We start from the raw sequence: 17,823 nt of genomic DNA, 5'->3' as shown, positions 1-17,823 counted from the left end.
TTTGTATCGGAACCACCGACTCTCTTTTTGTTACAAAACCCTAGATTTCTTCATACGACGCCGTATTGCTTTATATTATTTTATTTCAAGATCTGCTTCTGTTATCCATCCAGGTTCAACTCATTTCAGCTCGCATTCATATTCCTGTTTATGCTTATGCTTATGATGTTGTCTATTGCTGCCTGCAATTTGATGTTTAGAAACTTGAATTTGATTTGAAAGTTAAAATTATGAGAATATAAACTCATCTGAGGCTAGGGATAATCAAAACTCCAATAATAATGTGTATCTAAGCCCAAGGGGTGCGGACCACCGATTAATCGAATCGCACTTTAATGTGAAATTTTCAGTTTTATATATACATACACATTTTTATATGTAATTTTCTGTTTTATATTTACACATATACGGGTTGGCCGGAAACCGCCGGAATCTTGCCAGAAAATGCCGATTAATCCCGATTTTGGTCGGATTTGACCATTGGCCGATTAGCCCAAAGTTAATCAGTGGGGTGGGGACCAGCAATTAACACGGGCCTAGTCGGGCTTTTTGCAACCATGCCTAGGCCCGTAAGTGAACAGAACGAACACGAATGGGTGCATTTTTGTGTTCGTTCAATTAAATTTACAGACGAACACGAACGAGTGCATTTTTATGTTCGTTCATTTAAATTTACGATATGAACAAATAATCAAAAAAAAATTTTTGTTCATCTTCGTTCATTTAGAAAATGGGCATGTTTGTGTTCGTTCGTTTAAAACTTTAACGAACACGAACATAATTGAACAAGTATAAACAAACACAAATGAACATAATTGACCAAACATAAATGAGCACAAACGAGCATGTGTTAGCATTAATGAACACAAACAAATAAGGCTAATGCATAAGAATTCATCCAAAAACACATGGTGGTTACATGATCCAGTGTAATCTGATGGATCATATTTCTTCACGAATACAGGTTCTGGTTGATGATCACGGTGATTTATTTTTTTCAATAAAAATAACCAAGTAAATATATATATCTTTAACAGAGCCTCAATTCTTAGAAAATAAGGTGAACCGTGATAAGAAGTAAACTAATTTGAGTTTAGTGGTGATTTTTGTTCATAGCTGTATTGAATTATGATGGTAGTAACTTTTCTTTAGAGGTAACTGAAATTCCGATAATAACGTGTACCTTAGGATTCAAATCATGCTAAAAGTGTGATGCACCAGTTTTGTTCTTTTGTTATTGTAGGTTGCTTCAAGTTCTTTCAAAATCTAAGTAATTTTTGGACATCGATTTGTGACCATGCATAATCAAAGCTTAGCCACAGGGGAAAATGAGTCAAATTTAAATTCCATGTGTGCATGTGACGATAAAGTCCTTAATAATCATGAAAATTCAGAAAATGTACCTGATGGTCCAACAAGCAGTTCAAATCTTGGTCAATCAAAAGCAGTTCAAGAAAATGAAACCAAGGAATTAAGTCAAACACCTGGTCAAAAACGTAAGCGTGGGCGACCGAGAAAAAACGAAAGCGTGATTACTGTCAGTCCCAGGTTGTTACGGGCACGGTCTCAAGAGAAAACTAAAACTGAAATTCAAGAATTGGTTGATCTGCCTGCAGAGGAACCAGACAGCAAAGAAAATAAAATGAAGATGACGAAAAGGATGAAAGCAGAGCATAATAATGAATTTTCAAAAATAAAAACACATTTAAGATATTTATTAAACCGAATGAAATATGAACAAAATTTCATTGACGCGTATGCTGGTGAAGGGTGGAAAGGGCAAAGGTGCGTTTATTCTTCAACTCGAAATTTTTTACTTTTTTCGTTATTATTAATTTGCTACAAGTTTAATCATATTATTCAATTATATTTGTCAGTCTAGAAAAACTAAGACCCGAGAAGGAACTTGAGCGTGCCAAATCCGATATTAGTCGTTACAAATTGAAGATAAGAGATTTGTTTAAACGAATCGATTCATCGCGTGAGGAAGGAAGGATTCCAGAAACATTATATGATTCTGAAGGACTAATCGACTGTGAGGATGTATGACATTTTTTTATATCACCATAATTTTGTTATCTATTCTTATATTCTTAATGATGGTGTTTTGTTTTGGCAGATATTTTGTGCAAAATGTAGACAAATAGAAGTGTCGCTTGACAATGATATAATTCTTTGTGACGGTGGTTGTGAACGTGGATTTCATCAGTTTTGTTTGGATCCGCCTTTATTGAAAGAACAAGGTAGCATTACAATCTTGACCCGTAACAAACGGGTCAGTTTAACTTTTTAGCTAACGGATCAAACTGAGTTAATGGTGTATTTTATATGTAGTTCCACCTGGTGATGAAGGGTGGCTTTGCCCTGCTTGTGATTGTAAGGCTGATTGTATTGGCTTGCTTAATGATTCATTGGGGACGCAGCTTGCTAGTGAAGATTGTTGGAAGGTCAGTTAGTTAATTTAAATATATTGACTTGGGCCGCGCCAACCATAAATAGGGTTGTAAACAAGCTGAGCGGAGCTGGGTCAGGCTCGGTTTGGCTTCTTACAAACCGAGCCAAGCCCACCAACGAGCTGAAATGTTGAGCTTGAGCTCTGCTCGTAAAAAGCTCAATCCAGCTCGTTAATCTAAAAGTAATAATTTTAATTTTTTACACACATAGGCCTGTAAATACACCAAACATTCAGTGAACCTTTTGGTAGGAAATCCGTTTATTCGGTAAATGAACGAGCATGGACAAAACTTTTTGCTCATTTTGTTAAACGAACGAACATGAACACATGTCTCTTTCGTTCATTTATGTTCATGAACGTTTGTTTATTTTTGTTCGTTTACATTTTTTTAAGTTTGCTCGTTTATCTATGTTCTGTCATATTCGTTCGTTTATGTTCGTAAATCGTTCACTTATACTATACGATCCAACATAAACAAACACCAACATGGTTCATTTTCTTAACGCACATAAACACAAAAACCCAGTTTGTTTAACTATTTGTGCTTGATCGTTTGCTCGGTTACAGTTAAACAAACAACCTATATAAATAAAAAAATTATATTTTTAACATGCACATAGTGTGAGTTTATAGACTACAGAATTTGAATTTATATTTTAAAACTTGGGTTATATTTCTAGGTTATATATATACATATTAAAACTTGGGCTCTAAATCCAACGAACCAGCTAAACGAGTCTAACGAGACACGCCTTCCTTCAATCGGGCTCTAAATCGGGCTATTTATAAAGCCTTAACAATAAATAATATTGTTCTGAAATCTCACATTATATGTTATTTAACTGCAGAAGGTTTTTCCTGAAACTGCAGCCTCGGGGAACAAGTTAGATGATAATTCGGGGCTTCCATCTGATGATTCAGAAGACGATGATTACAATCCCGATGGTTCACAGTTAGAAGACGAGGCAGATGCAGAGGATTCTAGCTCTGATGAAGCCGAGGATTTGGGCACTGTAGCAAATAACGAGCAGTTATCAGAACTTCCTTCTGATGATTCGGAGGATGATGACTTCAATCCGGACCGAGTGGAGTCAGACGAAGAGGATAATATTAAAAATTCTGGTTCTACATCTAGTTCTGATGATCTTGGTGACATAAAGGATGACGTGGCATCGGTTGAAGTTCAAACGGTTGATATGTCTGGTGATACAGACGAGCTACCCGAATCAAATATGGAAAATGACGATTTTGCCCCTATCACCGCAAAGCGAAACGTTGAGAGACTAGACTACAAGAAACTTCATGATGTGAGTCTGAATCTTCTAAGTGGCCCGAGTCGGGTTGTATTTTATCTCAAACGGGTCAATTCAATAAATGGCATGTTGCTTGATCTTTTGTTTTTGGCTTATCTTTACAGGAGACGTACGGAAATAGCTCTTCGGATTCAAGTGACGACGATTTTTATGATTCTGAAACGGAAGATACTGAGTTTAATAAAAATTGGAGACAAATTGAATCTGCACCTGCAACAAAAACCAAAACCAGTAAGAAGTTAGATGTCGAGGGTACAAGTGATAAAAGTGGTAATAAGTCGTCAAATAGAAGAATTGGGGAAGCTGCTACTAGGGTATGCATGTTCCTGGTTCTTATTGTTTAATAATAATAGTAATTTATAGTTGTACAATATTCATTTTTCTTTCGGTTTTGTACTACGTATAGAGGCTTTATGAAGCTTTTAAGGAAAATCATTATCCCGATCGGACCGCTAGGGAGAAATTGGTCAATGAATTGAATCTAACTCACAGTCAGGTCAGCAGGGTTGCTAAATGTTTTACGCAATAGACATTGTGATGTTTTTATGTATATTATTTTTATTATTGTTATTCGACAGGTCAGCAAGTGGTTTGGAAATGCGCGTTGGAGCTTTAATCATCCTGAAGGGCGCACTAAAACAGTTAAATCGCCTGGAAAGAGAGAAACAAGTGCAGATCATCAAGCTAATAGATTGTAACAGTTGCTTGAAGTTTTGATATTTCATGAAGGATTTGATGATAAGACTCACCAATATTGTTATAATGAAGTGCTTTTATGAGCTGGTGAGTGCATGCCGTCTAGTCAAGTGGAGTTTGATTCTAATGTTCTAATTTGGCGGTGTAGCAGTTTTTAACTGCATGTCAGATCGTTGGTTTTCCTTGAGGGAAAACAAACATGTTTTCGTTGTTACAAATAGACATTTTTCTGAGATGTGTATGCTGACTAACGCGTTTATTCAATATACTTTTTCATAATTGGGTAATTTAGCCGATTTGTATGACACTATGTGGGTTGATGCTTGCTGTGTGTTAACACTGTGGTTCGTTTTGTGAGTAGGATTTCGTTTGCTCATGTCTAGATTGTGGTTAGTTTTGTGAACCGGATACGGTTTTGGCTTTAGTCTGTGCTGTTATTATCTGGGCAACAATGGTGTGTGTGGTTTCTGGATTGAGAATTGAGTTATGTGCATTTGTTGTCATTTGGATTTGGGTTTTGATCAGATTTGTACAAATGTATTTTGATTAAATATATGTAACTTCTTTACAACACCCATGGAAAAGTTGGACTAATAAGCAGCAGGGAAGATTTAACATTTCTGTTAGTTTGTGGCTTTTGCCAATATATGAGATACAGGATAAACAAGCCAAGCAACTTAGATCAACTCGTTAAAAAGCTTGAATCTTGTCAATCTTAAATGATGTTGGCCTCACGCCTAAGACTAGGCTTATTTAATGGGCGACTTGGAGCTTCACGCATTTAGTGTGATAGGCATGCAGGCTTAAAAGGGTCTATTGTTTACATAAATGTAGTATTATGGGAAATTTACTATAGTATTGTCGATACTTAATCATGGATATGACAAGCTATTACGCTACATAGTGGTCGTCTATTCATTTTTTTACTCGATTATTTCTCTTTATTACATAAATCAATTGTCTGCATCTATATTCTCACTCTCATGTGTCACCTTTTCATCGCGTATCATCACAAAAATTTTCTTGCTAAAGTAGTTCAATTATAGGTGAATATGACTTGCATTTTCCTTGTAATATTCACGCATTCCTCGTAATTTTCACGTATTCACCATAATATGTGTGCGGCTATTAGTATTCAAATCTAATTCATGTAGTAGTCATTCACAAAACAATTTAAGTCATAAACAAACAAGATTAGTAAGAACTGGTGGTATTTTATAAGATAACGTTGATCCAAGCATATCAAGCTCTTCACTGTCACAAGATCAATCATCATTTCAGGTTGGTTCATAAACTCAAATCATAAGAGAAGTGTTGTCCAACGCTATTAACTTATTAAAAGGTCAGAGCACGATCGATGCCATTCCATATCCAGAGAGTTCGTTACTCGTTTAGAAAGGAGTCATGCTCCTCTTACTGAATTTAAAAGTTTGTTTGCAGTCCTCTTAAGTTCCTTTTGCCACTTCATCATAACAAGTTGGCGCATTAACCAGAACAACTGCCAAACATTGTGTCTTACATTATCTTTTGCTAGCGACTGGTGTCAACATAGCGCCGTAGCCTTCCATGTATCAGGAGACAAAAAGCAATCACTATACTAGGAGTTTGTTTTTTTGTCAAAATATGTTGTTACAAACAATCAGTATAGTTTGCTGGCATCTGGATTATGGTTAGTTTTGTGAATAATTTCATTTTTAGTTCTTGTGATGGTCATCTATGAACAAGAGTGGGCTCAAGTGCTCAGCACAACTGGTTTACACCCTTACGCAAAATCACTATTCAACATATGGCACCGGCCACAGGACACCATGCCACAATACACCATCTTAAAGATTTATGGCCAATGCTGAAATTTCAAAACATTAATAACGTTGTTAATTCGGAATAAATGAAGCTTGGAAAACTTAAGAACCAATAATCTATATGAAACATATAAATTTTAATTTCAAAAACACAAAGTGCTCCATTGGATTTAACCCATTTGCCCCCATACATTCTTTCATAAACCAATTATTCATCAAGTACCTGCATCACATCAATTTCACATATGTTAATAATTACAAACAAAAAAAAGTTAATCATAAGTATCTCAATCCATAAACATCTAAATCTTTATCCCATGTGGGGGCATGCAAATTAGACACCTAAACACAGATAATTTAAAGTGCGTCCTAAATCAATGGTTTCTCACTTTCATCCCAAGTTAAAGCTTATATCTTTTTTTAAGAGCGGCGTATGTTAGTACTCTACCTACAACAATAAATATCCTCCTTTGCCCAGGTTTTAACCTAGGACCTCCCCTTTAAAGTTAAAGCTTATATCTGCTACAAATTATTAAAAGAATCTTACAAATATCACAAAATGATAATATGAAAAACCTACAATTTTGTATGTCTTGAGTACCTTTTGTTGCTTGAAAAATTGCTGACATCACCCATCTTTTCCACTCAACCCTACCAATAAACAAACAAATCCCAACCCCGTTGCTTCTTATCAATCAAACTAACAAGACACCGGTGTTGTAAAAGTCGCTAATTAGTGGGTTACTTAATAACTTTTTGCTAACCGGTAACATTAATATGTAGTCGTCAAACAAGTGAAACAAAATCTTCCCAAATCGAACAAAAATCACACCTTTTTTCTTTAATTTATTTTTGAAAGACAATCAGACCTTGGCTCTCTCATTGACTTGTTATGTTTACGTTAAAATTGTTTATGTTTGAAGTATTTAACTGAACAATTATATGTAAATATAATTTTAAAAATTAAAAAGTTACATAAAAAAATTTCAACCCAATTAATCCTTAAGCACCCGTCGCAACCCCAATCGTCTGATAGCGAGTTCTAGAACACTGCAGGATACAGCACTCAAAACACCTCACAAATCAATCAGTTTAACAGCAATATACCTAAAAAACCTAATTAGGTCACACAAAATCTGAATTAGTCAGCAACTAATTTTTGTAACCTGGTGACATTAGTCGGTAGTAGGTCAAAAATCACACCTTTTTTCTTTAATTTATTTTTGAAAGGCAATTGGACCTTGATTCTATCATTGGTTTGTTATGTTTACAGTTAACAGTTTATGTTTGAAGTATTTATGTAAACATTTACAAAAACTCCAATCCAAATAATCCCGATTAACCGCTAGCTGCTACCCCCATCTCCTACCTAGCGAGTTCTAGAACATTGCAGAACACAGTAGCTTAAACCCAAACAGCTCACAAATCAATGACCTAAAAACCTAATTACATCAAACAAAATGAATAATTTTGATTTATTTCAATTGAGTGCAAAAGATTATAATAATAATAATCGTAAAGGCTCACTATTAGCGATCCTGACAAGAGCGGCAGAAGGTACCGTTGGACAGCTCGCAAAACGCACGCACGTTGACGGTAAGGTGTGACGTCAGCCGTGCTCCGGCAATCGGAATCAGAGATTGCGCACATCCTAATTCTCCCAGCATCCTAATAATAATATTCAATGGAGGAATATTAACATTAATAAAAATAGAATGATTGAAACCAAAAATGGTACCTAGGGTTTCCGAGGCGGCGGGAGGAGAAACGGGTAGCGGAAACCGGCGGCGGACGGAGGCGGGGGAGAGGAGCCGTGGATCGGAAAGATGAAGGTCTTGCGGCGGACATCAGGGTCCTGGAGATCGAACCACGCCATGCCATTCTTCACAGAGGAGGGATAGATAATGGTCACCAGGGTTTTAGCTTTCAAGATTACAGGGTTTCACTTAGGGATGGCAAAAATCCCCGAATCCGACGGGGAAACCCGAAAACCGGCTTATTTCGGGTCGGGTTGGGTTTTGTTTTTTCGGTTTCGGGTCGGGTTTCGGAGACTGTTTCGGGGATTGTTTCGGGTTCGGGTTCGGGTTCGGGTTTGGGTACCCCCGCCCCGACCCGCCCCGATATAATATATATAAATATAAATAAAAATAATATATATATACATATATTAAAAACCTAAACCTAACAATCTCAAATCTAAACCTAACAATCGCCGTCTCACTGTCTCAGTACCTAAACCTAAGTTGTGAACAATCTCAAATCTCTATCTCTCTGCTTAATCGCCGTGCACCACCAATCCACCACCAATCCACCGTCTCAGGAAAAAGAGAGCAATCTGCAGCACCAATCCACCACCAATCCACCGTCTCAGGTTACACTGCAGCACCATCAATCTGCAGCACCAGTGCGCCACCGCCATTCCGCCCCCGATTCACTCAATCGCCGTCTGCACCACCATCACCATCCACTCAATCGCCCCGTCTGCACCACCGGACCACCCTCCTCCTCCTCGTTCTCATCCTACCACTCTACCAGGCTACCACCTGTAATGTAAGATCCCTAATTCTCTTATTATTATTATTATTATTATTATTATTATTATAAAAACAACTTTCGTGGACGGTGGACTAGCTTGTCTTTAATTACCAACAAGAGTAGAAGCTTGTGATATGGGGTAAAAAAAAAGATATCTTTACTGTGAGAAGCTTGTGACATGATTGATTAACATCTGAGTAATCTTTCAACAAACCTGGCTGAGCCCATAAAAGATTATGATGAAGGGCCTTAATCTCAGGCCTTATTTGAGTATATCAGTTAGTTTATTTAGCATGAAATTGTCAGTTGTATTATTTTGCATTCGGTTTTGTACATGTGTTAAGGATTCATTCCTATACAAATTAGACGTTATGCATTACTAAATTCATTCCTATACTAAAGAATGAATTTGTGGTATCTATCTTCATAATCATGAATATATGTTTATGTTATTACTATTAAATATAGAAACTTGTTCGGAAGAGACCGAGGCATACTGCCGCACCATTGAATATGAAATGGATGTGGAAGAGGTAATAATATTTATAAAATTTACTATTTTTGTAACATAGCTTTTATTCTTTTAACTTGGTTGATTTATTGATAAATATTCTTAATGTAGGTAGGTACTAAAGAAAGTGGCACGACGACTTTGGATGATTTGGTTTGATTTGGTATTTAGATTTGGTCGCAATTTTGTAGTTTGTGTATTTGGCATGATTTTTCGGCCATGTAGACTTGGTTTTATTTCCTTTGTAACACATTGTTTCAGCTTTTATGTGTGTGATGCAGAAGTTTATTTCGATAAATGTTCAGTTTCGGGTTTTCGGGTTCGGGTTTTCGGGTTCGGGGACGGGGCGGGTCGGGGGGTACAAAAAACCAAACGGGGAATCCCCGAATTAAACCCGACGGGTAATGGGGCGGGTACGGGGATGGTTTTTGGTTTCGGGTTCGGGTTCGGGTTAAGCAAAACCCGCCCCAAACCCGCCCCGTTGCCATTCCTAGTTTCACTTCACTTTGGAAAAAATAAAAAAATAATAAAGAGGGGCAATTAATTACCCTATAATAAACATACTATGTTATTTTATTTACCCGTGTACGACACGGGTGGAAATATACAAATCGTCAAGTAAACATATATACAAATTCAAACGATAAATTATTTTTTTATATATTTTTTTGAACAACATGATTTTTAATTGCACTTCATATTCATACGCAAACAAAATACTTAAATACATAAACTTACAAAAAAATGACTTTATATAGTAGAATGTTTATAAAGAAAATTTAAAACTTTAAAACATAAACTTCATAAACTTTAAAAACTAATATTAATATAAAGCAAACAAACAAACTTCATTAACATTATTCTGGAAAGCAAGCAAATCAGAATATAAGCATCCAGGAAAGATTCCCGATAAGCATCCAAGAATGATTCGGGATTCTTTTATTCATGGACCGGGAACACAGTTGACGACATAAACATTCATATACCAATTTGACAAACATAGTGACTAACTGACTACGAAAACTGGTTTTACATTTCATGTGAAAAGTCCTGCACCCTTATAAACTGAAACACATTCAAAGCTCATTTAAGAACCATAACCAAATCTAAACCTTTTTAAAATAACATGTTTTGACCAGAATCAAATCGTTACGCTTTTAGAATGACCCATTTAAACACGAACCAAATCGGTATCCTTTAAATTAATCCGGTATGACCATAACCAAATCAATGCGATTTTAAAAAGACCCGTTGAAACCAGAATGAAACCAATGCCTTTTTATATTAACTCGTTGACCTGAACTAAACTGATACCCTTTTAAATGACCTGTTTTAATCCGACCCGAAGCAAATCAAAAAACATTTCTAAAATGACTCATTTTCATAAAAGAAAATAATAACACACTTGCAGATTAAGAAGAAAATGAAGGGTAACACATACAACGTTCTTAGATTTTGAAATCCTTTCTACCAAATGCGAATTCATTATTAGTGGTTATGAAGATTCAAAAAAATATAAAGCTTCAATAACTTCAAAATACTTGAAAGTTGAAACCCATGTGAACCTTTTACTTAATTTGTGAACCTTCCATATTATTTCATTTTTCAATAGATACTAAACTAAACACCGAACAAACTAATTAAAATTGAAACGAAACAAAATTGAAAAAAAAAAACTAAAACAAAACTAAAACCGAAGACCTAAATAAAACTAAATACAAATAAAACTAAAACAAAGCCTAAATGAAACTGAAAAACTAAAACCGATAAATCTGAAACCGAACCGAAAACAAAAATTTTAAAAACCGAAACAAAAAATGAAAAAAGTTAAACCCGTCTAAAAGGAAACTGAAACGAAACAAATTTATAAAAACTAAAACCGAAGAAAAACCAAAAACCGAAATGAAACCAAAATGAGAATAACTACCATGAAACTTTGAAAAGAAAAACCTTATAGTTTTTAATTTATATTGAATTATGTATTGAATGTGATTAAGTTGAATGTAATTTAATTTAATTTTGAATTATTTTATTAGTAAGAAATTATGAGAATAAATGTTATTTATTGAAATAGTTATTGTTTTAATAGTATAGTAGATTAGAATTTTATATGTATTTTCTTAACCAATCTTAAGATTTTAAAGTAATATATTTAAGAAAAATTAGATTTAAATAATTCCAAGCTATTATCTAACGAGATGTTTGTTAGTAGTCTCACCTGCTAACATAATTTTCACCAACTATTATCTAACGAGAAACATAAACTTTACGTCATTAGTCAGCGGTCGGAGTAGGCACGGGAGAAAGCCTGGGAAAGCATGGGGTCGGTCTAAACACCATCGGATCCAGATTTTTTTAATTCACGGATTTTGGGACGGTGGAGTCGGTTCGTAACGAGGGGTGGGGGCGGGGTTAGGAGTGCGGGTGGAGGAGACATGATTTTTAGCAATTGGAAAATAGTCACTCTTTTCTACTCTCTCAACTCTTTCTTCTCAAGTTCTAAAAAGAAAAATTATGGATTTTATATTTCTCCAAAAACTTCAGTATATGGTGCAACCAAATCCCATTCCCAAATCAAGAATTTGGAGAATGCCACGAACATGAAGCTACGAAGAAGATGTGTCGTTGGCAAAGATTTTGATTCATGTTTCCAAATACTTGAACCATGAACCAACGAATGTTGGGTTTTTGGCAACGAGTTTTCAAGTATTTTAAGTAAGAGAGATGATGAAGTGACGTAACTTGGATCAAACGTATTTTAAATGCAAAATATGGCGACACAAATTAATGCTTGTGATAAGCAGACACCATCAGTGAAAAACGGAAGTTAAAAGCCAATGGAATTGAAGCATCAACACTTTTGCGTGCTTGAGGATAGCGTTCGAATTTAAGTTAAGCAATTCCACCCGAAATTACGGACGAGCGGCGGACCAACTTGGCAGGGCTGTCTTTGTCACAATACACCACAAACACCAAGAATCCATTGATAATCACAATTAAAACAAAGAAAAATCCGCCAAAGAATCCAACTAATCACAGAAAATGCCTTATGAGCCTACAGGACAAAAGGCAAAACCTCTAGTCCTAACAAGAAGAAATATGACCATGGCTTGGGTCGCTATTTCAGAAGACCCAAATCTTGGTAATCAACAACACCATGATTCATATAGGTAAACTATCGTTGATCATTTTACTTTCAAGTAAGCAAAAACACGTGCAAAATCCGTCAAATGAATTTTAAAAAGAGGTATACAAACTTGAAAACCAATAAATTCAAAGACATCAACAACAAGTTAAAAAAAATCAATTATATATTTCTCTTTCCTAAAACAGATATCTTACTATTTATCCATTTCATTAAATTGAGTTATTGAATGACTATTTTACCCTTATTTTACACAAAAAGAATTTTACCACCTCGAACGTAATTAACCAGTGTTAGACGCGTTAACCGGTTTCAGACGTGTTACCAACGCTGACCATGTTTACCAGATTCGAATGCATTAATCGACGTTAGAGACATAAATGACGTCTGACGCTTTAATCGACGTCTAACATGTTAACCAACATTGGTTAATGCATCGGGTATCATTACGCCTCTGGCACTTGTAACTTATTACGCATCCAATACCGGTTAACATGCCCAACGCCGGTTAAAGCGTTCGACGCCAGTTAATGCGTTCAAGTGATGTGTGCGTGAAAGAACGTGCTTTAAGTGTTTTATATCATGTGTTTTACTTTTTTATATGTATCGAACATAAGCACTTTGATTGGTTGTAAGATTGTAGGTTATCAGAGCTTAAAGAAACTAATTTGGAGCATTTACGATGGACTAGAAATTAAACTAATGATATATGATACGATAAAGAACTGAAATATGAAAACGTGACCGCAAACAGAGAGGAAAACAGAGTTGGAATGAAGATTTTATGAAGAAAACGATTTTATGGTACTGTAGCCACCGTAGGCTACGGTGGCTCCACCGTAGGATACGGTGGAGTTATCATAGTAAGGCAGAGGAACACAGCCGTAGCCTACGGCCCCACCATAGGCTATAGTGGCTGACCTTAGCGGCAAAATCATTTTTATTGTTTTTTATTCCACATTTAAGGGGGATTAAGCCCTAAATCGACTATCATTCATACCCTAGCCACCAATGAAGATTTGGAGCAAATTTTCACCATCTTAACACCTCTCAATCACCAAATCATCCATGGTTTTATCCTTCCAATCTATACTCGAATCAATCGTGATACAGAGGCAAGGCTAAATTATTCGTGATCGTTTCAGGATTAGGGTTTGCATATGAACTGAGTATTTTATGATTGTTACCAATATTGGGATTTGGTTTTGATTAATCTTTTGGCTGATTAAACCTCTATGTTTGTTTGAATAAGTTAAACAGTTGTGTTTCTGATATTTACATTTATAATCAATTATTTGGTTTGTGTTCATCGACAGTTAGGATTAAGTTTTTATCGTTATTGAACTGTTTACCATTAATCATTAATAGATGCTAGGTTTTACATTAATAAACTGGTAATTAGGTAGACCACGTTCTGTTGTGTCAATTTGTCGGATTAGGTTGAATCATCATAACCAAACTAACGTGTCTAGTAATTATTTGCCTATTACAATGAACGAATTATGTCCATGTAATTCCCCAATTGATATAAGTTTTATTCTGTCAGTTTATTGTATTACCTGAACCTGAAGTGTGTCACTATTTTTTTTAACTGTTTTACAAACAAATCAATATTCAAACCGCTTGACATCGTTTGTCCACCATAGTATAATTAATTAAAAAGCATTAAACTTGATTAGCACTTTCCACTGAGTCCCTGTGTATTCGACACCTTACTTGCCCTAGCTAGTAAAGGTAATTTATAAATGTTTTTGATTGACCTTTCGACATCGATCATCAAGGTCGGTTACGTCTTTAAAGTCACTTAACATGTTCGATGTTGGTAAACGTGTCTGGTGCTAGTAACACGTCCAAAACCGGTTAATGCGTCCGACGCTGGTTAAACGTTTACGAGGTAAGTAAAAATCTTTTATGAAAAGTAATAGTACAATAGTTATTAAATAACTTAAATTTAATGAAATGAATATATATATATATATATATAGGAGAAGTATAGTTTGAAAACCCTCTTGAGTTGAGAAACCTCGTGAAAACCCTATGTAATGAATAGAAATGAATATATATATATATATAGGAGAAATATAATTTGAAAACCCTCTTGAGTTGAGAAAACCCGTGAAAACCCTATGTAACATCGTTTTTTTTGTTACATATAATATATGTTGTTGCATTTAATACAAAACATCGAAAACATAAAAAAAATGTTTTGCTATTTTTTTTTACATTTTTTAGTAATTTTTATATATGTTTTCAAGAGAGAGAAAATGTAAATAAACTTTTACATTTTTTATTAACTTTAATTGTGGACCACAAGATTTAATCTTTGATTAAAAACACGTGGTTGAGAATGAGTTTCTAGAGTTTTCACAACTCAAGTGGGTTTTTATTCTAACCTAACCCTATATATATGTGTGTGTGTGTGTGTGTGTGTATGAAAAGGGGGAAATATGCAATTGATTTTTTACTTTGTAGAAATATATAATTTAGGATCTTAGGAAGGGGGAATATGAAAGTAAAGTATCAAAATCGTCAATGAGGTTTTATTGATAATGCGATATCCGTCCAAAAAGTTTATTTTGTGCATATGGACCATCAAGGTTTCCCATTTTTTACTAATTACGTCCAAATCATTAACTCCATTTACTTTTTAACATTGAGTCTAGAGCATTTATGTCTTTTTATAAAAAAAACATCAAAAAACTAAAGAGTTAACTAATTACTTAACGAATAACAAAACAAAATTAAAAAACTAAAAAAATAAATGTGCATAATAAGCTACACCGTCTTCCTACCCTTCTTCACCATATCCAGCAACCATCGCCGACCACCAACCGCATGATACACTTCCCACTACCGCTTGCACCACCGTCGGCCTCTACCACCCTACCCTGAACGATTTTCCCTATTCCTACTATAATCAATGGTCTGAGGGTTGATGTGCTAAAAGTAGTTATAAAATTATGAACTAAATTTACGTTAATCTAGACACTAAGTAATAATTTCTAGACTCCTAACTTAATTAAAACTACTAATCGGTAAATGAACCGGTCGACTCTAGTATAGCTAAATAAGTATATCGAACCCATGAGACTCTTTAAAATACGTTTAACTAGCTAATTAGACTTAACTGACATGACTATTTGCTTATTTGTTTTAGGGGGATTTTAATTAAAATACTAAAATCAAACTATTTATTAAAACTAATTTAAGAAAACAAGTAATTTAAATGAAAGGAGATTTAAATGATTTTAATCAAATGATATTAAAAAACTACCTAGGCTAGAATCCCCTAAGTTTCAGTTGTCAATTAACTGGGAAAATATTTTGTTATAGAACTTGAATCGTAAAATAGACGCCTAAAAGGAAACCCGAACAGAACCCCTGTCCCTTCTCAAGAAGACACCTATGGGTTTCTAATAAGCTTTAATGCAAACCAATTTTAATTATTAAGTTTCCTTATGGTCACCTAATTGATTATCAAGAAGTTCCTTTATAATGAAATGCTACCTTACAACACGGAAATCAAAGGCGGTTTAATATATTTAATTGACTCGATAGACAAAGTTAACCAATCAAACCTAGACGGACTCCTTACGAAGAACTAAATCTATCTAACAAGCTTGATCAACAAAGACATATCAATAATCTAGCACCTTACAACTATTGATATTAGCAGCACACTTAGGTTTATTTGATTAATAAATATTATTCCTATGATCTTATTGCAATTCAATCATAATCTAGTAAACAACACACAGTATATAACCAAATAGCAACCTATTATATGATAAGCATGCATATGCATATGCATCCATTCAATATAATCAAACATTTTACTAGTTCATAAAACCATAACGTCAAATAAATCCCAAGTCAATATCAAACATTCAACAAAGGTTCATCACACCAAGATAGTCTATAGCGTTTAGCCAAGCATCGTAAAATCAAACAAAATAACTTTCAAAAAAATCAAGGTGAAAATAATTGAAAAAGGAAGAAATTAGATAATAAAACCCATAATCTTCGTCTTCGAACGAGGAGCACTTCACCAGCTGATTCCGTGCCGTCAAACCCATTAAAAGTAATAATCCCAAGCTCCGGGAAATTCTAAATTCAGTTTTGGTTCACAGGGTATGCTTAGGGTTAAGTTTAGAGGTGTTTATATAGTGCACAAACCCAAAAAATTGACAAATTTGGAGAACTTTCTAGAACTTTTGTGACTAGGCGTCGCGCGACCAGGGCTTCATCACCTGGCCGCATGGCACGGTGTGGTCACGGAAGAGGGGGCCTGACCGGCCCGGTGCGGTTCAATCCTGGTGCGTTTCGGTTTGTTCCTGATCCCTCTGGTTCTTCATTTTGGCTCATTTTAGCTCGTTTTTCGCCCATTTTAGCCACGATCAAGTTCCAGAAAATACATTATACAAATATGCTAGTATTTACAAATTCTACATAAAACCGAGCAAAAGCTAATAAAATATTATATAAAATATACATGGGAATTATATATATATTTAGCATTATATCAAATATCCCCACACTTAACATGTTTTCGTCCCTGAAACAGTTTTAGTTGCAATGGAATCAAAATCGAAAAATACAGTCTTAAAAACATATAGGTTATCTTTAAAACTTAGAAAAACGCAAAAACTGCGATCACTGATATTGTTGTCCACTTAAATCCATGCCTTATTTTTACCGGGGCAAGTAAGATCCAACCATTTTTTATTACTTTTATATAATTTAGGGGAACCCACAGTCAATATCCGTTTTATATTAGATTTTACCGGACTAAGCCACCCCAACTTGACTTAAACCTCATGATTATCAGATCTAAACTTTTTGTTGCCCTCTTTTTTCATGAATAGCTAAGATGATCAAGGATATTGTTTATCCACTTAAGTTTAAGCATCAAAGTCTACCAAGCAGCCATTAGATACGATTAAGGTTCAATTATTCAACTAACTAGCTAGTGTTCCCCACTACATGACATGCCCCCGTTGTCAAGCAACACCTCGAATCCATTACCACCTGTGATTTTACAAGTTTCCATCCGTCGGTTTACATACATCGTGTCTCTAGTTGATCTTGTTCTTAATGGTATGGGACGCAAGTAAGAGGACCACATATGACTAACAGCGGGATGATCACTGGATCATCAAGATTAAACAAGCCTTCATAATCAAACATCCAATTAGGACCGGTGTGTGCATAAGTGGGATTCATCTCTTGCCAATCAATATTGTAGGATTCCACAGTCACCTTTGCTCGTTTGTTGTATACCCGATAAACACTCTTATGAACTGCATAGCCTACAAAATAGCACTCATCTGCCTATTCTGTGAATTTTGAATTTGAGTTGGCGTTTA

General features: G+C 35.1%; 2 protein-coding genes across 3 annotated transcripts; one reads left to right on the top strand and one right to left on the bottom strand.

Annotated features, from left to right (window-relative positions):
- Nucleotides 1-1,297: 1,297 nt before the first annotated feature.
- Nucleotides 1,298-4,491, top strand: LOC143624640 (pathogenesis-related homeodomain protein-like). Its single transcript, XM_077095219.1, has 8 exons — nt 1,298-1,785; nt 1,878-2,043; nt 2,120-2,243; nt 2,335-2,447; nt 3,304-3,762; nt 3,873-4,082; nt 4,175-4,264; nt 4,347-4,491. The coding sequence occupies exons 1-8, from the start codon at nt 1,298-1,300 to the stop codon at nt 4,464-4,466; spliced, it is 1,770 nt and encodes a 589-aa protein (XP_076951334.1). The 3' UTR covers nt 4,467-4,491.
- A 1,905-nt stretch (nt 4,492-6,396) lies between these two features.
- On the bottom strand, nt 6,397-8,147 carry LOC143624583 (uncharacterized). 2 transcript variants are annotated; one of them, XM_077095183.1, is made up of 3 exons: nt 8,005-8,147; nt 7,828-7,934; nt 6,397-6,489 (listed from the first exon to the last, which is right to left on the bottom strand). In XM_077095183.1, the coding sequence occupies exons 1-3, from the start codon at nt 8,145-8,147 to the stop codon at nt 6,482-6,484; spliced, it is 258 nt and encodes an 85-aa protein (XP_076951298.1). In that variant the 3' UTR covers nt 6,397-6,481. The 2 variants fall into 2 exon arrangements, with proteins under 2 accessions (XP_076951298.1, XP_076951297.1); XM_077095182.1 differs by having other exon boundaries at nt 6,403-6,489; nt 7,794-7,934.
- Nucleotides 8,148-17,823: the final 9,676 nt, after the last annotated feature.

This window comes from Bidens hawaiensis, unplaced genomic scaffold (genome assembly GCF_021521415.1).
Source record: "Bidens hawaiensis isolate Kalapana, Puna unplaced genomic scaffold, B.hawaiensis_p1.1 tig00003902_1, whole genome shotgun sequence".
Lineage (NCBI taxonomy): Eukaryota > Viridiplantae > Streptophyta > Magnoliopsida > Asterales > Asteraceae > Bidens > Bidens hawaiensis.
The sequence above is the reverse complement of the archived record's forward strand: the minus strand, read 5'-3'. Positions and strand labels throughout refer to the sequence as shown.